This window comes from Natator depressus, chromosome 28, assembly GCF_965152275.1.
Source record: "Natator depressus isolate rNatDep1 chromosome 28, rNatDep2.hap1, whole genome shotgun sequence".
Classification (NCBI taxonomy): Eukaryota; Metazoa; Chordata; order Testudines; family Cheloniidae; genus Natator; species Natator depressus.
The window spans coordinates 5,588,084-5,613,177 of record NC_134261.1 but is presented as its reverse complement, the minus strand read 5'-3'; the positions used below and the strand labels follow the sequence as shown (position 1 = coordinate 5,613,177).

Genomic DNA, 25,094 nt, shown 5'->3' with positions numbered 1-25,094 from the left:
CCCACCAGGTCTCTGGGCAAATCAGGTGTGAACCACTCCTTTGATACAGACATGTTCCAATGCAGCTGAATTGAGGCAGACTTTGGGCTAATGTCAGTTTGGAAAAGGCCCACTTAACCCAGCAGGCTTCTCATAGTATATGTTGCTGTGAACTGCATGTTGTGTGGGTGTGTGAACCCCAAAGACATCAAACATGAAGAAACACAAGGCCAGTTCTGAGGAGGTTTCCAGAGCCAGGCCTGAGGATTAAACAGCTGGAAGGAAAGGGGCCTCAGGCCCCATAAAAATAACTGGTTGCAAAAAGAAAACAAAAATTAAATGAAAAAAAACAAATCAAACAAAAAACAAACAAAAAAACCCCAACAACCCAGAAAAGCTCCCATCACACATCCATCACCATTTTAGATTTAGAGACCTGGGGAACTCTGTGGCTGTTCCCCTCTAACTGGATAAAAGGTTCACATCTTGTCTCAAGTAATTTTCCTCTTAACAGAAGATTTTAAAATTTATCAAAATAAATTCCATTTGAAATACAAATAATTACAGCCTATACTGGGTCTCTGTTCTCGTACATGCTTTTTCTCTCACATATTCCCCCACTCTAATTCCTTTGGAGTGAGGTTTTAATTTCAGGATTAGCCACCATTTCTGATATAGTAGGAGGGGGCAGGGAGAGAACTAGAAGAAAAGCTGAATTATATTGTAACACTGAAAGTTATCACAGAATCAGCCTCTTACGTTTCACTAATTAATTTCATTTTTAATTTCATTGTCGCTGGTAACAACTTATTCAAAGATTAAAAATATAAACCAATAGGGAAGTTTTGTCTTTATTCCCATTTCCACCCAGTGAGCTTTGTGTGAAGTCACATTCTACAATAACCTAGGAGACTTCTGTGAGTTCATTTCTCCCTGCGTCTTCTCCCGTAAGTGTGGGTGGAAAGGGTCTAAAACTACATAGGAAGGCTGCATCATGAGAAAAACCACCTGTGCTCTATTTTCACACTTTCTAATCTTTCAAAGTAGCAGGAGGCGGAGAAATGATACAAATGCATTAGACTTAAGAACAAAACTAAGAGACAAAACCACAGCATCAGGACTCAGCATTCATGTATCCTGCAGTCTGAACTTGGAATCTGATACATTCCCCCATTGGCTACCATCATTTGCCCAGCATGGAAGTGCTTCTTGTCCAACAAGGCAGCCAGACTGGGACCCATAGGCATAGAATCGTTCTGAAGCAATCAGCTGTTTTCTCTCTGTGGTTCATGAAACTTTGGAGCCAAATGGTAAAAGACCGCTGTTCACAATTTAATGATAGCATCCTTTAGGAGTGTGATCAATGCCACTTAACTAGAGAGCAGCGTTCTAAAAATAGTTTACCTGGGCCACAGGTCACCACAGCGTCCATCTCTTTGGGTGAAAATCAACGACTAAAACCTGTAATTTCTACCTGAGTTCTTGTCAAATCTTTGACCTTATTTGGAGTAATTTTACACTTCTCTGGGGTAGAATTCTTCACCAACCACGCAAGATATCAGTTGCGATAATGAGGTATAAATCCCCCAAATATGGCCTTTTATTTCTTTAATCTGGTGGCACAGATTTAAATTAGGGACTAAATTCAGGTGCGTCTTAAAATCCCTGTAAGACACCAAAAGTCAGGAATCTATTAAAAATAGGTATCTTTCTGCAGCTCTATCCCATTCAACACGGAGTTCATTTTCTACACATTTGCAGCATCTCCCATGGGTGAGCGGAACTGAAATGTCAGTTTCATTTTTTCCATTTCTACCTAGCTAGGGATTGCATTTCCCAAATAATAGGCATCATGCATCTGATTTGGAAGGAGATATCTGCAGGAGTGACCTCCTGCAGGGCCTGGGTCACAACTGCTTTGGGAGCCAAATGCATGGGTATTTTGCTGAGTTACAAGTCATTTATTAGGGCATCCTCTTCCCAGCCCTTTAGAAAAAATATTGACCTAACCAATTGAACAACATGGGGGTTGGGATAGTGATGGGGAATAAGGGAATCCCTCTGACTTACCCTATCTTCTTCTGTTGTTACAGAGGGTGGAATGACCTTTTCCCCTATCCCTGCTCTTTGGTATAGTTCAATATATTTTAAGTGAGGAAAATGGTGGTAAAAATATCTGCTCTCCAGCACAACCTGCAGCAACACTAGAGCAACTAGGAATGAAACAATTTGTTCCCGAAGTGGAAACTTGATGACTAACAATTGCTTTGAAATGGGGGGACAGTGTAACCGGGATGCTCAGGGTTTGTTTAGACTAGGAAAAGTGATGGAGTTTAGGTCAGGTCAAGAGGAAAGCTAATGCCAACCACTGCACCTGGGCTGCATCGGCTCTACAACTGTAACTGTCTTTTTACGCCAAGATCACTAACAGGAGCCAACGCCATGTACAATCCTAGTGGATGTAAGGCACAGGTAGGTTTTGCCTCAGTGAAGCTTGTTGGGATCAAACCATCTCTCTGGATCTGATGAAAATTGCTGGCTGGAGGAGGACACACTCCTACAACTCAAAACGAAAGGAGTTGATAGAAAAGATTCCAGGACTGACCCAAAGAAGGGTGAGCAGCAAAAGGCAGAAGCAGGCAACTCATCTGGGGGAGCTGAGAGACCACGGTGAAGATAGTGCAAAGATCACTATGTGGGAATTAGCAAATGTGATTTTAAAAAAAAAAATCTTTGGCCAGCCCTAGTCAAGGCATTTATTACAGTTCTCTCTCATGTGGATTTTATTATGTCTAATAAGGCTTGAGCTCTGATTGAAGCTTTTCCCACACGCAGAGCATGTGTAGGGTCTCTCTCCACTGTGTATTCTACGATGTGTGATAAGGTTTGAGTGCCAACTAAAGCTTTTCCCACACTCAGAACATGTGTAGGGCATCTCTCCTGTGTGGATTCTCTGATGTGTGATCAGGGCAGAGCTCCGACTGAAGCTTTTCCCACACTCAGAACATGTGTAGGGTCTCTCTCCTGTGTGGATTCTCTGATGTGTGATCAGGGCAGAGCTCTGATTGAAGCTTTTCCCGCACTCAGAGCAGGTGTAGGGTCTTTCTCCTGTGTGGATTCTCTGATGTGAAATGAGGGCTGAACTATGAATGAAGCTTTTCCTGCACTCAGAGCATGTGTAGGGCATCTCTCCAGTGTGGATTCTCTGATGTGTGATCAGAGCATAGCTCTGATAGAAGCTTTTCCCACACTCAGAGCATATGTAGGGCATCTCTCCGCTGTGGATTCGCTGATGTGAGATGAGGGCTGAACTATCGATGAAGTGCTTCCCACACTCAGAGCATCCATAAGGTTTCTCACCCGTGTGGATTCTCTGATGTGTGATAAGGTGTGAGCTCTGATTGAAGCTTTTCCCACACTCAGAGCAAGCGTAGGGCATCTCTCCGCTGTGGATTCGCTGATGTGAGATGAGGGCTGAACCATCAATGAAGTGCTTCCCACACTCAGAGCATCCGTAAGGTTTCTCACCTGTGTGGATTCTCTGATGTGTGATAAGGTGTGAGCTGTGTTTGAAGCCTTTCCCACACACAGAGCATGTGTACGGCCTCTCTCCTGTGTGGATTCGCTGATGTGAGATGAGGGCTGAACCATCAATGAAGCGTTTCCCACACTCAGAGCATCTATAAGGTTTCTCACCCGTGTGGATTCTCTGATGTGTGATAAGGTTTGAGCGCCGACTGAAGCTTTTGCCGCACTCAGAGCATGTGTAGGGTTTCTCCCCTGTGTGCATTCTGCGATGTCTGATAAGGTTTGAGCTCTGACTAAAGCTTTTCCCACACTCAGAGCATGTGTAAGGCGTCTCTCCTGTGTGGATTCTCCTATGTCTGATATGTTCTGAGCTCCGATTAAAATTTTTCCCACACTCATGGCATGTGTAGCGTGTCTTTTTCATGTTGATTCTCTCGTGTATAATAAGGTCCGAGTGGCTACTGAGGTTTTCCTCTGGCCTGTGCTGACTCTCACAAGTTTCTTCTTTTTCTGGGAGTGCACAACTCCCGGAATCATTTCCTTTGGATCTTCCTGATAACATTTCATGGGATTCTACTTGCTCAGCATCTTCCTGCTGGGGTTTCTCCTCATTCTCACTCACCATCCCAACACCTAATGGGAGACAGAGAGAATCCAGACATAGGTCACTCCCTGTGCCTGAGAGAAAGGAAATCTTAGAGACAGGAATGGAAAAAGGAATTAACAAACCAAAATATGTGCGGGAGAGATCAAACCTATCAGGAGCTGATTATCCCCAAACCTTTCCCCAGAGGAGAGAGGAAGGGATTAGTTCTGGGTCTGCAACTCACCATAAATCTCAGGGAAAGCAAGACTGGGGAGGGACCTGCTGCCAGTTGTCAGTCAGGGTATGTGGGAAGCCATGAGTGACATCTGCCTAATGATACCACATCTGCAGGAAACAATCCTCAACTTGGAGAGCTCACAAGGTCTTTGTAGGTCTTCCTAAATGTTTCCTGTATTCACAGACAGTTTTTGAGTTGGTTTCACCAATTCCTCACCTTTGCATGCAGCTCTCAGGATCACTTTTTTCTCACTGCCATGGAGATCTGGGACCCACGGGTTTTCCCCTTGTTCCAGCCATGAAATCACATCAGGTTTGGAAATTGGAAACCCTGCTCAAAGCAAAGAAAATAAGGAAGGTCCGTGGAATTTGTGGGATACCTGCCACAAAAAATATTCCATGGCTTTAACCCCAGCTCATTTTTAAGTAGTAACATCCCAAGGCCAGCTTCTTTGGCTCAAAGTGGCAGGAGAATTATTATTATAAATCATATTCATTATCTTAGTGCCTAAGGGTCAATTAACAGTGGGTCCCTGTTGTGCCAGGCACAGTACAAACCCAGAATAGTAGATGGCCCATGCCATGAAGAATTTACAATCTAAACAGACAAGGCGGACACAGAATGGGGGAAGGGGTAGAACCCACCAGCCTAGTGAACTATGTGAAGGCAGAGTGACAGATCTGATGAACACAGGCATCCATCTTGAGACTACCATATTTAATGTTACGACTAGGGCCAAAGTTTTCTGGAAATTGCCGCTATGACTGCATTTTTTCCCGAAGTTACTCTTCATTTCTGGAATCACCCTTCACATCCGGAATTGCTGAACAGAGGGTGGGTGGGGCATGCAGGATCTCAACATCCAGATTTCTGCCCAGAGACACCTGACACATCCCCAGGGTGCAGAGCAGAAGTGATGTGTGGGCTGGGCACACAGGGTCATGCCCCCCCCCCCCCGATTTCTGCCTGGAGACACCCGACTCCTCCCCGGGACACAGGGAAGAGGCTGGCTGCTGTTGAGACTTGCTAATTTCTTCCCTCCTCATACAAGTCTGGACTCAGCAAAACCACAGTGGAGCTTCCCCTGGGCAGGCAAGGCACTTGGTAGTGGGACGCTGGGCTCCCTCATCATGCTGCAGAGCAGACGGCGCTCGCACCTGCTCTCAGCTGTGTCCACAGCACCTCTCCCCTGCTCATCTCCCCTGCACACATCTGGTTCATGCCCTGCCTCCCCAGCACACAGCTGACTCTAGGCTCTCTATGCCCAGTGTCTGGGCCCCCCCTTCCCCACACAGCTGGCTCCTGTCCCCTCCCCCCAATGCACTTACATGCTGTAAAGGATTATACGTTGCTCATGTTTGTCAATTACTCTGTTTTCATTGCCAGCAAACACTGGCTGTAGTTATGACTGTTATGTGTATATATGAGCCAGCCCTTGAAAGCAAGAACACTTCACAGGCTATGATGATGAGATGGGCCAGATGATACCAGGGAGGACTCAGGGATGGGTTTCCTGTGCAATCTGGTGTGACTAAGGGGTGATGAATGCCAGATCTCAAGGCTGGTTATGCAGATCTCCCATCATTTGAAGCTTTGCCCAATGCAGAAGGGGGCAGTGACTGATTTTACCTCTTTCGGGAGACTGAAAAAGACAGACTTTTTGGGGAGAAATAGCTGAGTTTGAGCTGATTGAGGGGGCTTTTTGGGCTACAAACTGACATGACCTGATAAAACCTTTCTTAAAGGGTTACCTCTTGGTTAATACACTTCGGAACCGATCAGGGATTCCCAAGAGAACTGATGAGGGGGCGATGGTAAATACGCATTTAGATGCTCTTCTTGTTTTATATGTTTTCCCCACAAGGCTTAACCTCTGGCCCACTGTAATGGATCCATAAGATCTGTGCTATGCCCTGGATTTTAAAACAGTCCTTGGGAGGTGCCCCTTGAGTGCGCTAGACCCCCAAGGGGTCCCACTCTTCCACAAGGATAGGCCATGTAGCTTCACCACCTGAGACTGAGCCTCTGGCTTCAACACTCCTATTTCAACCTGTGAGCTCTGCCAGCAGGTTCAGCTGAACTACACTCCTCTTCAGAGACCGTTCCTCATTCATGCTTCAATGCACCTCAGCAAGTTTTTGCTTGCACACTGGGCAGAATTTTAAAACATAGCAGGGTTCATTAGTCACCTGAAACAAAGCACTGGAAAGTTGTTAGATTAGCACAGAAAAGCAAAGACAATGTAGTCCAGACTGGCCAATGCGCTTAAAATCATAGAATATCAGGGGTGGAAGGGACTTCAGGAGGTCATCTAGTCCAAACCCCTGCTCAAAGCAGGACAATCCCCAATTTTTGCCCCAGATCCCTAAATGGCCCCCTCAAGGATTGAACTCACAACCCTGGGTTTAACAGGCCAATGCTCAAACACACTGAGCTATCCCTCCCCACAAGGCCCTTGAGCCTTGCTGCTGTAGAAAACATTTTGTTTTCCTGTCACTCTGCCTGTCCATTTGTCTTCACTCCAGTACAACTCCCTGCGTCTGCAAGCCCAGTTCTTCCTGCTCCCAAAAACACAACGAGTCCATGTATGCTTCATTCAGCCAAGCGGAGATCCTCCCATGGCCAGGTGACAATTATTCCCTTGTCTCTGTCAGGTATTCCATTGATGTAGGCTGATCCCAGACAGTCCTTAATGACCCATTCACATCACCCTATGACAGCTACATGACAAAACACCTCATGTCTCCTGCTCTTTCTAATCAAAGCAATACCAATCACAGAGGGAAACTGAAGTGTGTATTCACATAATAGAAGTATCACCAGAATTCCCACCTCTATCACACACACACTGCTCACAGCCCTTGGAGAGAAAGCAAAGCACAGGAACTGGACGTTAGTCCAGTGAACACAGTGGAGAACAAGCTGCAATCCTCAAACCCTGGTCAAAAGGAGAGGCATGTGGGTCCCTACCCATAGGGAGGGGCTGGCTAGAGGTCTGATACCTGAGAGGGCATTCCTTGAGCAGACCATGGAGGCAGGTCAAAGGCTTAGCTACCCCAGAACTGTGACATCGCAAAAGCACATTTTGGGGAATTAGGAAATCTAGTGACTCAGGTGTAATAAGAGGGAGAATTAAACTCCACCAGTGTGTGGAGAAGGCTGGGGAATTAAACACTAACATTCAGGAACAACAGCCTCTAATTCTTTCAGAAAAGGAGAATGTAAGAAACAAGAACTGGGCCATGCAACCTCAAAAGATCCAAGGAGCCTGGAGGGAAGACAGCTTGTGGCTGGGGCAGATGGGGAGAGGGGGGACAAGACTCTCACTCCTGTTGACCCCGACCTGATTTTATGATCTATGACCTAGTCTCATGTCTTGTGGGCAATTTTATACTCGCTAGAGGTAAAATCTCATTATCAGAGTATTGCTTATTAGCTTGGAACATGCATAGAGGAGCAAGGAGGTGAACATAAATAAATGGGTTATTAACCTTGCTACAGTTAAGGGCTTTATATTAGGTTGAGGCTTTGTGGGAGTAGTTATGCTGAAGTCTGGGATTTACCTGAATAAGCCTAAGGAGAGAAGCCCGGCTCAGATATTTTGCACCCCCATTTTGACAAACTAACGAGTAACCACAAACAGGTGCAATACGCCACAGGATTCTGAAAGAAGGAATTTTGGGTGGGCTTTAGGACATAATTATGATGCATTTTGTGCAAGATACGTCATGTGTGGTGTCATGGGAAAAGTTATGATTTGCTAAATATGATTATCCTATTTGTGTGCATGGATCATGTTTGTATCTGAAGTTATGGATATTGACTATGTATTCGTATTTCAAATATGCGTACTCTGGGTAACATCCACAACTAGCCTTTCAGGTACAACAATGAAAAAGCCAGACAGTGCTGATGGCTCATCAACAAAGACAATGGACCGTGGAAGAGCTTAGCCTTCCTGTGAATGTTTCAGCCAGCCTATGAGTCATGGTTACTATGACTCAGCAGGGCATGTGACCAGACCAAATGACACTGAACTCTATTTTGATACCTGTATTTTTCCACAAACTGGACTGGGAACTGAGTTTGGAACAAATGGTTCCCACCATATGGAAAAGCTACATAAGGTGGTGTGTGACATAGAATCATAGAATAACAGAGTTGGAAGGGACCTCTGGAGGCCATCTAGTCCAACCCACTGCCTAGAGCAGGACCAATCCCAACTAAATCATCCCAGCCACGGCTTTGTCAAGCCTGACCTTAAAAACTTCTAAGGAAGGGGATTCCACCACCTCCCTAGCTAACGCATTCCAGTGTTTCACCACCGTCCGAGTGAAAAAGTTTTTCCTAATATCCAACCTAAATCTCCCCCACTGCAACTTGAGACCATTACTCCTTGTCCTGTCATCTGCTATCACTGAGAATAGTCTAGATCCATCCTCTTTGGATCCACCTTTCAAGTAGTTAAAAGCAGCTATCAAATCCCCCCTCATTCTTCTCTTCCATAGACTAAACAATCCCAGTTCCCTCAGCCTCTCCTCATAAGCCATCTGTTCCAGACCCTAATCATTTTTGTTGCCCTTTGCTGGACTCTCTCCAATTTATCCACATCCTTCTTGTAGTGTGGGGCCCAAAACTGGACACAGTACTCCAGATGAGGCCTCACCAATGTCGAATAGAGGGGAACGATCACGTCCCTCGATCTGCTGGCAATGCCCCTACTTATACACCCCAAAATGCCATTGGCCTTCTTGGCAACAAGGGCACACTGTTGACTCATATCCAGCTTCTCCTCCACTGTCACCCCTAGGTCCTTCTCTGCAGAACTGCTGCTGAGCCATTCGGTCCCTAGACTGTAGTGGTGCATTGGATTCTTCCGTCCTAAGTGCAGGACTCTGCACTTGTCCTTGTTGAACCTCATCAGATTTCTTTTGGCCCAATCCTCCAATTTGTCTAGGGCCCTCTGTATCCTATCCCTACCCTCCAGCATATCGACCACTCCTCCCAGTTTAGTGTCATCTGCAAACTTGCTGAGGGTGCAATCCACACCATCCTCCAGATCATTAATGAAGATATTGAACAAAACCGGCCCCAGGACCAACCCTTGGGGCACTCTGCTAGATACCGGCTGCCAACTAGACATGGAGCCATTGATCACTACCCGTTGAGCCCAACAATCTAGCCAACTTTCTACCCACCTTGTAGTGCATCCAGCCAGCCCATACATCTTTAACTTGCTGAAAAGAATACTGTGGGAGACCATGTCAAAAGCTTTGCTAAAGTTGAGGAATAACACATCTACTGCTTTCCCTTCATCCACAGAACCAGTTATCTCATCATAGAAGGCAATTAGATTAGTCAGGCATGACTTGCCCTTGGTGAATCCATGCTGACTGTTCCTGATCGCTTTCCTCTCGTGTAAGTGCTTTAGAATTGATTCCTTGAGGATATGCGCCATGATTTTTCCAGGGATTGAGGTGAGGCTGACCGGCCTGTAGTTCCCAGGATCCTCCTCCTTCCCTTTTTTAAAGACTGGCACTACATTAGCCTTTTTCCAGTCTTCCGGGACTTCCCCTGATCGCCATGAGTTTTCAAAGATAATGGCCAATGGCTCTGCAATGACATCCGCCAATTCCTTTAGCACTCTCGGATGCAACGCATCCGGCCCCATGGACTTGTGCACGTCCAGCTTTTCTAAATAGTCCCGAACTACTTCTTCCTTCCCAGAGGGCTGGCCATCTCCTCCCCATGCTGGGCTGCCCAGTGCAGTAGTCTGGGAGCTGACCTTGTTCGTGAAGACAGAGGCAAAAAAAGCATTGAGTACATTAGCTTTTTCCACATCCTCTGTCACTAGGTTGCCTCCCTCATTCAGTAAGGGGCCCACACTTTCCTTGACTTTCTTCTTATTGCCAACATACCTGAAGAAACCCTTCTTGTTACATCCCTTCTTGTTAACATCCCTCGCTAGCTGCAACTCCAGGTGTGATTTAGCCTTCCTGATTTCATTCCAACATGCCCGAGCAATATTTATATACTCATCCCTGGTCATTTGTCCAATCTTCCACTTCTTGTAAGCTTCTTTTTTGTGTTTAAAATCAGCAAGGATTTCACTGTTAAGCCAAGCTGGTCGCCTGCCATATTTACTATTCTTTCTACATATCCGGATGGTTTGTCCCTGTAACCTCAATAAGGATTCTTTAAAATACAGCCAGCTCTCCTGGACTCCTTTCCCCCTCATGTTGTTCTCCCAGGGGATCCTGCCCATCAGTTCCCTGAGGGAGTCAAAGTCTGCTTTTTTGAAGTCCAGGGTCCGTATTCTGCTGCTTTCCTTTCTTCCTTGTGTCAGGATCCTGAACTCGACCATCTCATGGTCACCGCCTCCCAGGTTCCCATCCACTTTTGCTTCCCTACTAATTCTTCCCGGTTTGTGAGCAGCAGGTCAAGAAGAGCTCTGCCCCTAGTTGATTCCTCCAGCACTTGCACCAGGAAATTGTCCCCTACACTTTCCAAAAGCTTCCTGGATTGTCTGTGCACCTCTGTATTGCTCTCCCAGCAGATATCAGGATGATTGAAGTCGCCCATGAGAACCAGGGCGTGCGATCTAGTAGCTTCTGCGAGTTGCCGGAAGAAAGCCTCGTCCACATCACCCCCTGGTCTTGGCCTCATTCCCCACACAAGAGAACTCCTGGAAACACCTGAGGAACAAAGACTGAACTGGGGGAAGTACTGGTGTCAGGGTAAAGGGATTTTTAACTTGTGTATGGAAACTTGGTGGACTGCTTGTATGATCAGTCAGTGTGAGAAACAGCTAATTCAAATTCTGTCCATCCAGTATGTTAGACTTAGTTTGAGTTTTTGATTATTTGCTAAGTAATCTGTGTTAGGCAAGAGTTAGAAATTTAGTTAGCATCTGAGTCAGAAACAGAAACATCAGAGGCCCAATGACACTAACAGCTGTAAATACCTGATAGTCTGCATGGTCAAATGTCTGCCCAGTAACTCGGCTCTTAGAACAGAACAAACCCTGCAAACAGCCCTAGGATATCTGTGAACACTCACACGCCCCACCCCTTCACTTTACGGGTAGTCATAGATAATTGATGTAATTAAAATAGTGTCTATGCATATGCTCTGCTCATGTCAGTATCATGTTAAATGTTCTCTCTCTCTGAAACAATGTTTGTCTCTGTACGTATAAGATATATGCAAATGGAGCGATGAGGAAAGATACATAATTGGTCACTGTGGCACTACACTTTTGAAGCTGTTTATCAGTCTTCCCGGGACCGTGAATAAATGTGCCTGCCTGATTCTTGGGAAAAAGAATCTCCTTGCTTCCCAGTTTGGTGCAGCAAGCAGGGTGTGATCAGGAATCCTTGGAGAGTTTCTCACAACCAGGGATACCACCTCTAGTGCACACCTTGGTTTGGCACTCCCCAAGACACCCTTTGCACCCTTTTTTTAATACGAACCATATATAGGATGCACAGACAAGAGGACTGAAGGGGATTGTGTTTGTGGCCAGGGTTTTCGGTTTGCTGTAGGCGAAGGCTGCAATACCAAGTATTCAGCACCAGAGCGTGCTTCAGTAGTGTTGAGTACAAGGATGTGCTCGGTCAGTTCCCCTGAAGTGCCTATTGAGTGGGTTTCAGGAAGCTGGGTAACAACATCATATGACTTGCCCCAGGGTGGATCGATACCCTCTACGGAAGGGAGAATCGTTGATTTTATAGGAGGAAAACATGGGAAGGTTCAAAAGACTATGGCAAAGGATGGAGGGAATGAGGGTATGAGTGTGAAGGATACCATGTTGTGGTGGTCTGGTCAGACAAAAGGAAAGTTAGAGAAAGGAATTGTGATACTGTACCGTGAATATGAAAAGAAGTTACGGGAATTGGAAACACTCCAAAAGACTCTTACATCAGAGGTGAACCAAAAGACAGATTTAAACCACAAATTAAGTGAGCGTCATGCAGAAAACAATACTCTAAAAGCAAAAACAAAAGAAAGCAGCTCCTCCGCACATTGTGTGGCTGCTAGCATACAACAGAAGGGTAATCTTACTGACTCTGGTTCAGGCAGCGATACTGACAAAGACCAAAATGAAATCAATTGGAAACACCTTGAAAAACAAATCCAGGATTTGAACCCAGCACTCACGATGAAAATCTGGGATAATTGGTCTCCTCCTCCTCTTTAACCCAGACTTAAGTGCCAGCGCTCCCCTGGCTCCTCTCCAAGTAACCATTCGGTGGTCAGGGCCAGCAGACAATAGAGTGGCTCATAATACTTATAAGTACACTCCTCTCAACTCAGACGAAATGAGGGACTTCCTGAAAGATCTCTGGTTTCAGAGTAGTAGCCGTGTTAGTCTGTATCAGCAAAAAGAATGAGGAGTCCTTGTGGGACCTTAGAGACTAACAAATTTATTTGGGCATAAGCTTTCGTGGGCTAAAACCCACTTCATCAGATGTATGGAATAGAAAATACAGTAGGAAGATATATATCTCTTCTGAGGCCCAGCAGTTTCACACCAGTTTGATGGGCTGGATGGCCTCTCACTGAAGGCTGCCAGAAGCCCAGCACATGGAGTAGATACAGGGTGGCTTGGGGAGCAGGAAGCGTGGCAGCGTCCCAGAGAGCACACCGAGAAGGGAAATGGAGAGGGGACGAGTGGGCACTGCAGTGAACTCAGCACACATCCTGAAGGCCATTGGCAGAAAGTTGCCCCCTCCCAGGCCTATGGGGGTTAGACAGTGACACAGAGATCCCTTGGCAAAGGGTCACTTGGTCTTTGCCAGCAGCTCTCACCTGAGACCTGACAAACCCATCACACCAAACATCTCTTGGAGGATGATCATGTGGGGTGTCTACAGAAGCTCAAAACTGGTCATGACTCGTAATGACAGAGATCAACGAATGGGGTGCATGTAAGGAACAAAGCATTTATATTGAAAATCTACTATATGGACTTGGAATGGAAAATAAATCATGGAGAGGTAATAGGCCCTGGGATTGGCCCATCCACCCAAAAAGGGAGCTGTCACTCCTCACTAGTCAGCTGGAAGGTAATGCAAGGCTCAAGTGACCAGCCTTGCTCCCTCCCAAATGATCAACGGAAAACCATCAGGGCACCACCAAACAACTGAAATTGGGGTGGGGGGTTAAAGAGAAGGAGCTAGAGCTTGGAGTTTCTCTGCCACAGAATAAGGGGTGGAAGCGAAGGAAGACTGGTCGCGGATAGTTGGAGAGGAGAAGAGGTTTGGGGTATGGTGGGCGGCAGAAGCGGCTGGGACTGGGTAACCTAGAGCTGGCAGTCTCCTTAAGGGACACTTGCTCCTCCTGGGCCCCTTCCACACCCTCTTGTGAGTAGAGAATGACCACCCTGTCCCTACCCCCAGAGGCAGCCGTGTCTCAGGACTCTCCCAAGTTGCACCCACTAACTCTCTTCCCATTTGGGGTATAGCTCAGGGCAACAATTTCCCACCAAGATGAACCCGGCTGGCTGTTCTGGTGCCATAGGGGCCTCTGGTGGGTGAAAGGCAGAACCGCAGCACTTCTCAGGCAGAACGTATTTTCTTCATGCCAAAAAAAAAAAAAATTCTGCACTGGACATGAATTCTGTGCGTACGCAGTGGTGCAGATTCCCATATGAGTAACTCACACCCTGCACAAACATAACCTGCTGACTCCCATCTCTTCTTCCTGTGTCTCTGAGTCCCAGAGCTGCTCTGCTTCTGCTGCCGCCATTAATGCACACAGGCTTTCACTCCCGTTAGTGCTGGAAAAACCCAATCCAGTTACAGGACTGAACCCTTATTTTCCCATCATATGGGACAGTCTCAGCTGAGGCGGAGATGCGGGGGGGGAGGGGGGGGAGATACAAAGGGAAGAGAGTTGTTGTAGCCATGTTGGTTCCCTGGATATCAAAAAGGTATTTTTAATTGGTTCTAAATGAACTTCCCTCACCCACCTTGCCTCTCCATGAGATCTGAAAGTAGCAGAAGGAAACAAACAGGAAGACAGAGCTCCAGAGTCTAAACCAAACATTTTCAAGCCCCTGGAAGAAACTACATTTCCCTTCTGCCCCGGGTATGCTTGTGTCCTATATGAGGGACCACCCCACTCCTCTCACAGAAGCAAGGGGAGACTGCAGCCAGCCCCAGATGGTTCTTCCCCATCCTGGGATGTGTGTTGTGAGGAAGTTTGTGTATGGTGGATGCATGGGCTGGGTCCCCAGACAACTAGAGCCATCTGCAGACTGGAAAGCCAGCACAGCATGGGGGCTGTGGTAGCAATTCTGGAGCTGAGCCTCTGCCCCCTCTAGGTCCCATGGCAGGTGGCTCTGGCAGCATCAAGTGGGTCCATCACTGCAGGGGAAGGTTGGGATAGTGGGGTGAGGATTGTGGGGACATGGGGCAGTCCATGCCCAGGAATGGGGGACTGAATTCACCTCCCCACCCCCTGTAGAGCCCAGCAACTAGGGATTTATCCAGTGAAGTGAATTTCACCCTGGGTGACTTTGAGCCAGCTACTAAAAGATCCTTGTGCCTTAGGTTCCATACTGGCCAAAGGAGATTACTAGTACTCCCCTCCCCAGACTCCGGGGGGCAGTCAGGGATAATTAGTGGGTTATGGGAATTAGAAGATGTAAATTCACTAAGAACAATGATATTTGTTTATTATTAAATCCCCAGACACCCACAAGTCCCCATCCTTCCTCTGATGAGCTATAAATATGTAAGGGACTCAGCTACTGATTCCGCAGTGAGTTTCTGCCCCTCCCCACTTTCTCTAGCAGCACTTTTATGAACAGGCCAGGGAAACATGTAAATACCTTGAACCAAATTCCAGAAGCTGCTGAGCATGGACAAGTTAAAATGAAACCAAGGTTCTGCCTCTCCAAGGACCTGGCCCCTAGTCCAAAATAATACTCTGAAACTGAAACCGCCACTTCATAAGTGATAGAATCTTATTTATCTACTGATTTACGGGAATTACCAATAAAAGAAACAACACAGTGAAGTTGATACCCTGAGAGAAAGATCTCATGTCTTTACAAAGCAGTATAATCTAATCTGGAACTTTATACACTAAAATGCCTTATTCCTTACCCTATCGCGATTGCCTGGTGTCACTACAGGGCAGAATTAAGGTTGGGTGCCTTAGCTGTGAATTTCCATCCCCTACCATATTGCGATTGCTGTTAAGTGAGTTTGGCAAAATTAATTTCCTCTATTTCTTTTATTTTATTATTTCAATTGATATCGATATTTATATTTAAGCCCTTTTTTCAATGTTTACAATTTCAATGTTCACAATTTCAATGTTCAGAGCGGTGGGAAGTTATGAGGGTTGTCAGGCCACAATTCTGTAATTACTGTAAATGCTGAGATTCAAAAGCCAATCTATAACTGTTCAAACACAAATTGTCAATGTAACGTGCAAAATATACAGTGTAAATAATCTTAAATCAAACTCAACTTTCTCCAGAAGTATTTCTCTATTTTACCTATATAAATATTTGTTCGTCTGTGTGTGTACAGTGAAATCAACATTTACTGCAATTTATTAATAAAAATCCAATCCTTTCAAGCATAATTTTAAGTAACAAAGAACTTTAATTCTTTCACTTCCTAGACTGTAATGCTTGCTTTGAAGATAATTACACCCTCCCTGTGATGTATCTGACTCTCAGTACCATAACCCCATCATGATGTAGCTCCTGTCTGGAAGCTCTGCTGAGGCCACTGGCATTCTGATCACAAGGTGACACTCTGACACATGAGCAGAGACACATGGGGGAGGGTGGAGGATGACGTAACATGGAGGCCAGCAGGGTTGAACATGGCCCTGCAGAGTGTGGGAAGCAAACTCCCTCTCAGCAACGCTGATAAATCGTTCCGTGAAACCTAAAGAGCCCCAGTATGTGAGACAGTGATTAACACAGGTGCCTCAGGGGCTGCAGCACCAACCCCGCCTGGACAAGGGGGATAAAGAACTGCAATAGAAACGGGTTAGGCTGGGAGAGGGCACAGCTGATGTGGGACTGGGAGCCGAGTTGACCAGGAGGCCAGAACTCATTGGGGGCTGGGACAAGAAGTCAACAGGACTGGGTAAAGGCACTTCTGTGTATTTCCCCGTTTACAATCCTTCAATTTATTTAATTTAGAAACGTTTCATTCACAATTAAACACACTGGCGCTTAGCTGCATTGATGCACTTCCACTTACATGGTACCATTTTAATTAGGTGCTTAATCAGATGTTTATGCATCACAAAGCAATCAATAATTGGTGTGCTTTCATTAATTAACTTGACTGTGTGCTGTGCATCACTTTAAAAAAAAAGATGGTGTGAGCAAGTGTCAAAATTTCAGGCATTAAGAAATGGAAATTAGGTGTCAGTTCATCTCTAATGCATTTATCTCAATTTTAATTTCAGTTTTGAATCAGTATTAATACCATGTTGTTTAAACAGCATTAGGGTCTATTTGTATAATTGTTTGCAAGATTTCATTCGATATTGTGAACCAGAAGTCTTAACCTTTTATTTTGAGATCAGTAAATGCAATCCAGCGCACCACTCCTGAAAGACTACAGCCCCTAGCTGGTGACATGCTCCCTAGAGAGCGAACACCTGATGAGCCCTTTCGCCCTAAAAAGCCCTTTTGGCTCTTTGACATTGTTTCATCCACCCCACCAGAAAATGCTATAGGTAGCCAGGTAATTACAGCATACCTTAGCTGGTCAAACTATACCTAGTGATGTGCCAAAATTCATATGGTTCTGTTTGGTTTATCTTTCATTCAGCTTTGCAATTATTAGATCCTATTTAAAAATTGGAACTGAAATAACAAAAGCAAGTTAACAAGATAGTGGCATCGGGCACAGTTGGGGTAAAACAATAAAAGGAAAGAATTGACTACGCAAAAAGGATCACCACAAACTATCAGAGCCCCAGACTCCCATCCAACTGAATCCACCTCAGCCAGGCATATCAAGCTAGGCCGCTGAAAGATCGCCCATCCCATCTGGCAGTGAATGCTGCATGTTCCAGATGGAGCTATGGTGTGTGCGTCTGCTCTACTGATATGCTGCTTTGATATGGAATTTACCATGGACACAGGGAGCAGACACATGGACTCCTACAAACAAAATCCCAGATACCCCTCCAACATTCCATCCCCTACACCACCTCCACACTGTCTGCCATCCCCTCCCCCAACTCCACATGGCATTTCTCAGCCTATTGCTAACAGTTCCTTCCAGCCTTCAGCACTATAATAAATAAAACATGGTGTTACAAAAGTGAGATCATGCCAGAGAAACCCGATCTCGTTCTGTGAGAAGGTAACTAATTTTTTGGACAAAGGAAATGCAGTAGCATCTGGATGACAGTAAGGCATTTGATACAGTTCCTCATGAGAAACTATTCATTACATTGGAGAAGATGGGGATACGAGAAGTGAAAGGTCGGTAAGGAATTGGTTACAGGGGAGACTACAAGGGGGGTCATACTGAACGGTGAGTTGTCAGGCTGGAGGGAGGTTACTAGTGGAATTCCTCAGAGATTAGTCTTGGGACCAATCTTATTCAACATTCTTATTAGTGACCTTGGCACAAAAAGTGAGAGCGTGACACAAAGCTGGGAGGGATTGCCAATATGGAGGAGGACAGGCATATCATACAAGAAGATCTGCATGACCTTGAAATCTGCAGTAATTGAAATGGGATAAAAATTAACAGAGCAAAGTTATATACTTAGGGACTAATGACAAGAATTTTTTGCAATAAGCTGGGGACTTATCAGTTGGAAGTGACAGAGGAAGAGAAAGACCTGGGTGTATTGGTTGATAACAGAATAATTATGTAAAAAGAAAAAAGAAAAGGAGTACTTGTGGCACCTTAGAGACTAACCAGTTTATATGAGCATGAGCTTTCGTGAGCTACAGCTCACTTCATCGGATGCATAGCATAATATAATTATATTATATTTATATAATATTTATTTATATTTATATATTATAATTATATGCATAGCATAGCATAGAATAATTATGAGCTGCCAATGTGCTGCAGCCATGATATAGGTTAATGCAGTCCTAGGATGCATCAGGCGAGGTATTTCCAGCAGACACAGGGAAGGGTTAGTATTGTTATACAAAAAGAAAAAGGAGGACTTGTGGCACCTTAGAGACAAACATTTATTTGAGCATAAGCTTTCGTGAGCTACAGCTCACTTCATCGAATCCGATGAAGTGAGCTGTAGCTCACGAAAGCTTATGCTCAAATAAATGTGTTTGTCTCTAAGGTGCCACAAGTACTCCTTTTTCTTTTTGCGGATACAGACTAACACAGCTGCTACTCTGAAACCTATTGTTATACAAGGCACTGTTGAGACCTCATCTGAAATACTGTGGGCCATTCTGGTCTCCCATGTTTAAGAAGGATGAATTCAAAGTGGAACATGTGCAGAGAAGGGCTACTAGGATAATCCAAGGAATGGAAAATCTGCCTTATGAGAGGAGACTCAAAGAGCTTGGCTTTTTTAGCCTAACCAAAAGCAGGCTATGGGGAGATATGATTGCTCTCTATAAATACATCAGAAGGATAAATACCAGGGAAGGAGAGGAGTTACTTAGGTTAAGCACCAATTTTGGCACTAGAACAAATGGATATTGGCCATCAATAAATTCTGGCTTGAAAACAGGTGAAAGTTTCTAACCATCAGAGTGAAGTTTTGGAACAGCCTCCCAAGGGAAGCAGTGGGGGCAAAAAACCTAACTGGCTTCAAGACTGAGCTCGATACATTTCTGGAGGGATTGGTACGATGGGACTGCCTACAATGGCATGTAGTTGATCTGCAACTGCTAGCAGCAAATATCTCCAAAGGCCGGTGATGGGACACTAGATGGGCAGGGCTCTGAGTTACTACAGAGAATTCTTTCCTAGCTGTCTGGCTGCTGGGTCTTGCCCACATGCTCAGTGTCTAATGGATTGCCATATTTGGGATGGGAAGGAATTTTGCCCAGAGACAGATTGGCAGAGACCTTGGGGTTTTGGGGTTTTTTTGTTTTTTGGCCTTCCTCTGCAGCATGGGGCACGGCATGGGTCATTTGCAGGTTTCAACTAGTGTAAATGGTGGATTTCTTTGGTAACTTGAAGTCTTTAAATAGCGATTTGAGGACTTCATTAACTCAGCCAGAGGTTAGGAGTCTATTCTAGGAGTGGGTGAGTGAGGTTCTGTGGCCTGCGATGTGCAGGAGGTCAGACTGGATGATCATGATGGTCTCTTCTGGCCTTAAAGTCTGTGAGTCTATAAACTGTGCTTTGCGTTGCACAGACACAGATGGAGATCAGCACCCCCATTGTGCTGGGCACTGCACAGACAGAGAGGGACAGTCCTTGCCCCAAAGAGATCACAATCCAAGTAGACAATGGGTAGGAGGAAAACAGAGAGGGGCTGCGAGTTCCCCAAGGTCAGTGACAGAGCCAGTATCTGCTGAGCCCCGTCACCCTCAGCTTGGAAAGGTCCCCAGATAACTCTATTAGGCTGCAGGAAGAGGTGGTTTGCCCATGGATGCACAGGCTGTCCTGGCAGGGTAGCTCAGCTGCAGTCCCTGCACACAGCTGGGGGGGGTGTGTCTTGGGTCAGGAGAAGTCAGTGTCCAGTCCTGTGGGGCTGTGCTCCTGGCTCATACCTCCGGCACTCACTGCTGCCCAGGGTGGATAAAAATTGTTTTGATTTAAATCAGATTTTTTTTGTAAAATGTTTTTGAGGAATAAACTTATCTAAAGATAGTTTTAATTAAGATACGTTGTAGCTCAAAGATCTCTCATCGTGGAATAGGGATTATAAATTCTAATTCTACAGTATGAGACAATATATTCACGTAATGTTTAAGAAAATTTTTGTAAATGAGTTCCAATAGTTCATGGATTAGGGACCCAATCTTATGGGGTTCCACAGGCTTCTGTATATTATTTAGGTTAATCTACCTACCCAATGGGACTCAGTGCTCAGTCTAGATGATACCATCAGAGATGCTTAGTTTTGCAGTTCTCAAACCGTGGATGTGTGTCTCCAGAAGTAACATGCTTCTTAACAGCAAAAATGTTTTTAAATAAATATATAGGGAGAAGTGAGAAATACCAGACCTCAACTCTCTTGTCCCCCTGCAAATTTGTGTATACAGAGTCAATCCATTACCTCTCTCTAAAAGTGCGAAGTTTCAAAAAGTTCAGTGAACAGAAGATTGTTGGGGACGGAATAGATCTGGACAAGGAGAAGAAGTCTGCAGATAAATGTGAGAAGCAGGGGACATATGCTTCTTCTGTTAAAATATTATATGTTTGCTGTTGAAGAAAAAACATCCAGAATACTTAATGTTATTTTAGTTAACTAAAACAATTTAAATGCCTGTCTGGTGAGGATCTCCACCTAATACAGCATGGCAAGAAAATCCTCCAAATATTAATAATTAACCTGTTGGAGATAGTTCACCTCCCAATGAGTTCATAAATATCTGCTTCAATTACCTTTGGTAAATGAAATAACCAAACAATCATTCATTTTCTGATATAGCTGTAAAACTAATCTGAAAAGTTTTCAAAATAAATCACGGTTTAAAAATGTATAGTGTGTACCTTCTAAAAATGAAACCTACATCTATCTCTGAGTTACGAAGAATATGTATTAAGATTATAACAACCAACAAGAACTTTTATGTAGAGAACCACGATTAAATCACTAGTCAGGAAGACTCGATTTAAATCAAATCCACCCTGCGGCTGCCCCTCCATTACCAGCTGCACTGTTCAGCCAGCCCCAGGCCTCAGTAAGGTCACTGTCCCCCACCTGCCCTCAAAAGCCTTCAAACTGGGACATGGTGCACCAGTGCCAATCAGAGCGCACTAGTGTAAATTCTGCCTATACTAAGGGTTTGCACCAGTGCCTAAAACACCAGCGTAGCAGAGACCTTCAGAACCTGAAACAGCGGTATGATGGCATTAGAACTGGGATCTATTTCTAGCTCTGTTACAGACAGCCTGGGTGATCTTGGACATGTCAATTTTTCTCCTCCCAACTTTAGTCTATTTACGCAGCTGCCCACTCACTGGAGAGAGAGGAGACCCCAGAGCTGCTCACCACTAAAATCTGTGTGGGTATCACCAGAGCTAAGGTAGTTCAACTCTGGAATAGTCTTACAAGGCTGGCTTCTCTTTCCCTGGAAGTTTTGAAGAACAGGTAGGACAAACCTCTGTCGGAGATAATCTGCACATATTTGGTCCTACCTCAGCAAAGAGAGCTGGACTTCATAACATCTTGAGGTCCTTTCCAGACCGACATTTCTATGATGCTATGCAATATATACGTATAAAAACACAACATACAGAAAAATCCCCACCACAGCATAACGTCAGGCAACTCAGGAAACAAAAACAAAATAAAAAGAACTACACTCCACAGCATAAAATGACAATACAAAGGAAAAGAAAGCAACACAATGCAAACTAACACACCCTAAAGTAGACAATGAAAAAGAGCTCAACTCAAACCAACACAACACAGGCACCAAACAAGCTGAGGCAAAACAATGCACCATAAAACTATGCAACATGACATGGTGCATCACAGTTCCAACAGCTCAGAGCAGAACACGACACAGCATGTCATAAATATAAAGGGAAGGCTAAATACCTTTAAAATCCCTCCTGGCTAGAGGAAAAACCCTTTCACCTGTAAAGGGTTAAGAAGCTAACCCTGGCACCTGACCAAAATGACCAATGAGGAGACAAGATACTTTCAAACGCTGGAGGGAGGGAGAAACAAAGGCGCCCTCTGTCTGTTTAATGCTTTTGCCGGGAACAGAAAGGAATGGAGTCTTAGAACTTAGTAAGTAATCTAGCTAGAGATGCGTTAGATTCTGTTTGTTTAAATGGCTGAGAAAATAAGCTGTGCTGAATGGAATGGATATTCCTTCCTGTGTGTCTTTTTGTAACTTAAGGTTTTGCCTAGAGGGATTCTCTATGTTTTGAATCTAATTACCCTATAAGGTATTTACCATCCTGATTTTATAGAGGTGATTCTTTTACTTCTATTAAAATTCTTCTTTTAAGAACCTGATTGCTTTTTCATTGTTCTTAAGATCCAAGGGTTTGGGTCTGTGTTCACCTATGCAAATTGGTGAGGATTTTTATCAAGCCTTCCCCAGGAAAGGGGGTGTAGGGTTTGGGGAGGATTTTTGGGCGGAAGGACGTTTCCAAGCGGGCTCTTTCCCGGTTATATATCTGTTAGACGCTTGGTGGTGGCAGCAATAAAGTCCAAGGGAAAAAGGAAAATAGTTTGTACCTTTGGGAAGTTTTAACCTAAGCTGGTAAAAGTAAGCTTAGGAGGTTTTCATGCAGGTCCCCACATCTGTACCCTAGAGTTCAGAGTTGGGAAGGAACCTTGACTCAGCACAAAAGAGAATTATTTCAATGTAGGCATGGAAGGGATCTTGAGAAGTCATCTACTCAAGCCTCCTGTGATGAGGCAGGTCTAAGTATCTCTAACCTGGTCTTAAAAACCTCCAATGAAGGAAATGCCACAGCCTCTCTTTGAAGCCAATGCAATGTGAACACAGGCCACAACAACACTGCACACACACAAGCTGGGCTTGGGGTTAAGGGGAGAGACAAGGATTCAAACAATCTGGGTTCAGATCCCAGTTTTGCCCCAAATTCTCCATGCAAATTTGAGCAAATTACTTCAGCTCTCTGAGTTTCAGCTTCCCCATCTGTAAAATGGAGAGTAGCCTCCCACTATTTGCCTATTTAGCTTTTGAGGTTTTCATGGCAAGGACTGTCACTGGGGCATATCTACACTGCAGTTAGACACCAGCAGCTGGCTCGTGCCTGCTGGCTTGGGCTTACACAGCTCAGGCTATGGGGGCTGTTTAATTGTGGTGTAGATGTTCCAGCTTGGGAGCTAGCCCAAGGTCTGGCACCCTCCCACCTCGCAGGGTCCTACAGCCTGGCTCCAGCCCTAGCCCAGACATCTACACAGCAGTTAAACAGCCCCTTCGCCTGAGCCCTGTGACCCTGAGTCAGCTGGCATGGGCCAGCTGTGGGCTTTTAATGGCAATGTAGACATACCCTTGGTGTCTGTTCAGCAACAGTCACAATGGGGACCCTGATCTTGGTCACTGTCTGTGCAGAACCCTGCACAACAAGGGGCGTGACCTCAAACAGGGGTTACAGGCATTACAGGATCCATGATTTTCTTTGGGGTCCCTGCAGCACCAGCCAAAATGTGGGGCCAGGATCTCTGTCAGGGTCCGTGCAGTGCCTGGTACAGCATGGGGGGTGATCTTCGTCAGGTTAAGTGCAATGCCAGGCCCAACAGGGACACGGATCTCAGTTGGGGTCTCTAAAGTACCCAGCACAATGGAGGCCGCAGTCATGCACTGCCTGGCACAAGAGGGCCGCATCTCAGTTTTATCTGAAACAGTAGGGTCTGATCTCACTTGGGGGCTCTTCAGTGCCTGGCAGAACAGGGCCCAGATCTCAGTTGGGATCTCTGCACCACCTGGCAGAATAGGGCCACGCTCAGTAGGATAGGAGCCCTGATCTCAGTCAGACACCTGGAGAGAAAAGTGGGAAGATTTTCGAGAATTTGATATCAGTATTTCAGAACGGAGGAGAAAATGGGGCACAACCGAAATATTTACCACTATAAGAGAGAAGCACCAACATCTGGGGAGATTTTATGCCACTATTCAACAGTTCAAGAGAAAGGAGGGGAAATTTGAGGGGATTATACAGCGATATTCAACCAACAACAGAGTGGGATGGACTCTTCTTGCCTCACACTCACATGGCCGGCAGGGAGCCCTGGGTGATGTGGCTTTCACAGGGGAAAGGAGCGGGGCTGGAGCCAGAAGGTCACTGGCTGTGGGGAGGGGCTGGCAGTGGGGTCTGGGAATGTGACTATCAGGTGGGGGGCGGGGACACTGCTGGGTTGGGCAGGGTGGGGGCGGGGAAACCTGGGACTGGGCCGTCTCCATGGGGGGGGCACTTCCCGCAGAATGTCAGGGTTGGAAGGGACCTCAGGAGGTTCCCCCTAAACCGGGACAAGTCACTGCAGGTAAAGTGGGGGGGGGGGACACCCCCCCCCAACGCTGAGATTTGAACTGGCCACGGGCGAGGTGGGGAGGAAACGGGGTCCGGGGGGGGGCAGAGCCCGTCTCAGGGAGGGGGGACGGGGGGGGTCGCCCGGGCTGCTGCTCGTCGCTGCCGGGAGAGAAAGGGGGCAGGGCGGGAGCGGGGGGGCCCCGGGGGGGGCAGCGGTAAATCCGAGGGGATCTCAGCCCCCCCTTTCCCTCCCCGCCCCTCGGGGGGCCCCGGCTCTTCTCCCCCCCCCGGCCATGCCCGGGCTGCGCCGACATTTCCCCCCGCCCCTGTCCCCAGGTCCCCCCCCGCCGGCTCCCCCCGCCCGGCCCCACGCAGGGACCCCGGGGGGCGGGTCCCCCCCCGGACACTGGGGCAGAGTCACCGCCCGGCCCCGGGGCTCGCTCCGGTACCTGGAGGCTGCAGCTCCGCAGCGGGGCGGGCGGAGCCCGGGGCGGCCCCAGGGCGGCTCCGGCGGGAGCGGGGCCCCGCCCGGGCACGGGGGGGTGAATGACGGTCTCCCCGGCACAGACCCTCCGGCCCGGCCCCGCACCCCGGGGCGCGGCAGCTGATCCCGCCCCGCCCGGCTCCCGAACCAGGGGCTCTGGAA

The 25,094-nt window shown here is 46.3% G+C and overlaps 1 protein-coding gene across 1 annotated transcript; it reads right to left on the bottom strand.

Moving 5' to 3' along the window:
• Positions 1-385: 385 nt before the first annotated feature.
• LOC141978980 (uncharacterized) lies at positions 386-24,970 on the bottom strand. The gene is made up of 3 exons (XM_074941420.1): positions 24,898-24,970; positions 4,548-4,661; positions 386-4,140 (listed from the first exon to the last, which is right to left on the bottom strand). Exon 3 carries the CDS (start codon positions 4,130-4,132, stop codon positions 2,723-2,725), a length of 1,410 nt encoding a protein of 469 aa, XP_074797521.1. The 5' UTR covers positions 4,133-4,140; positions 4,548-4,661; positions 24,898-24,970; the 3' UTR covers positions 386-2,722.
• Positions 24,971-25,094: the final 124 nt, after the last annotated feature.

Coding starts and splice junctions, on each gene's coding strand:
- LOC141978980 (XM_074941420.1), bottom strand. CDS start 4,132: ATGGTGAGTGAGAATGAGGAGAAACCCCAGCAGGAAGATGCTGAGCAA.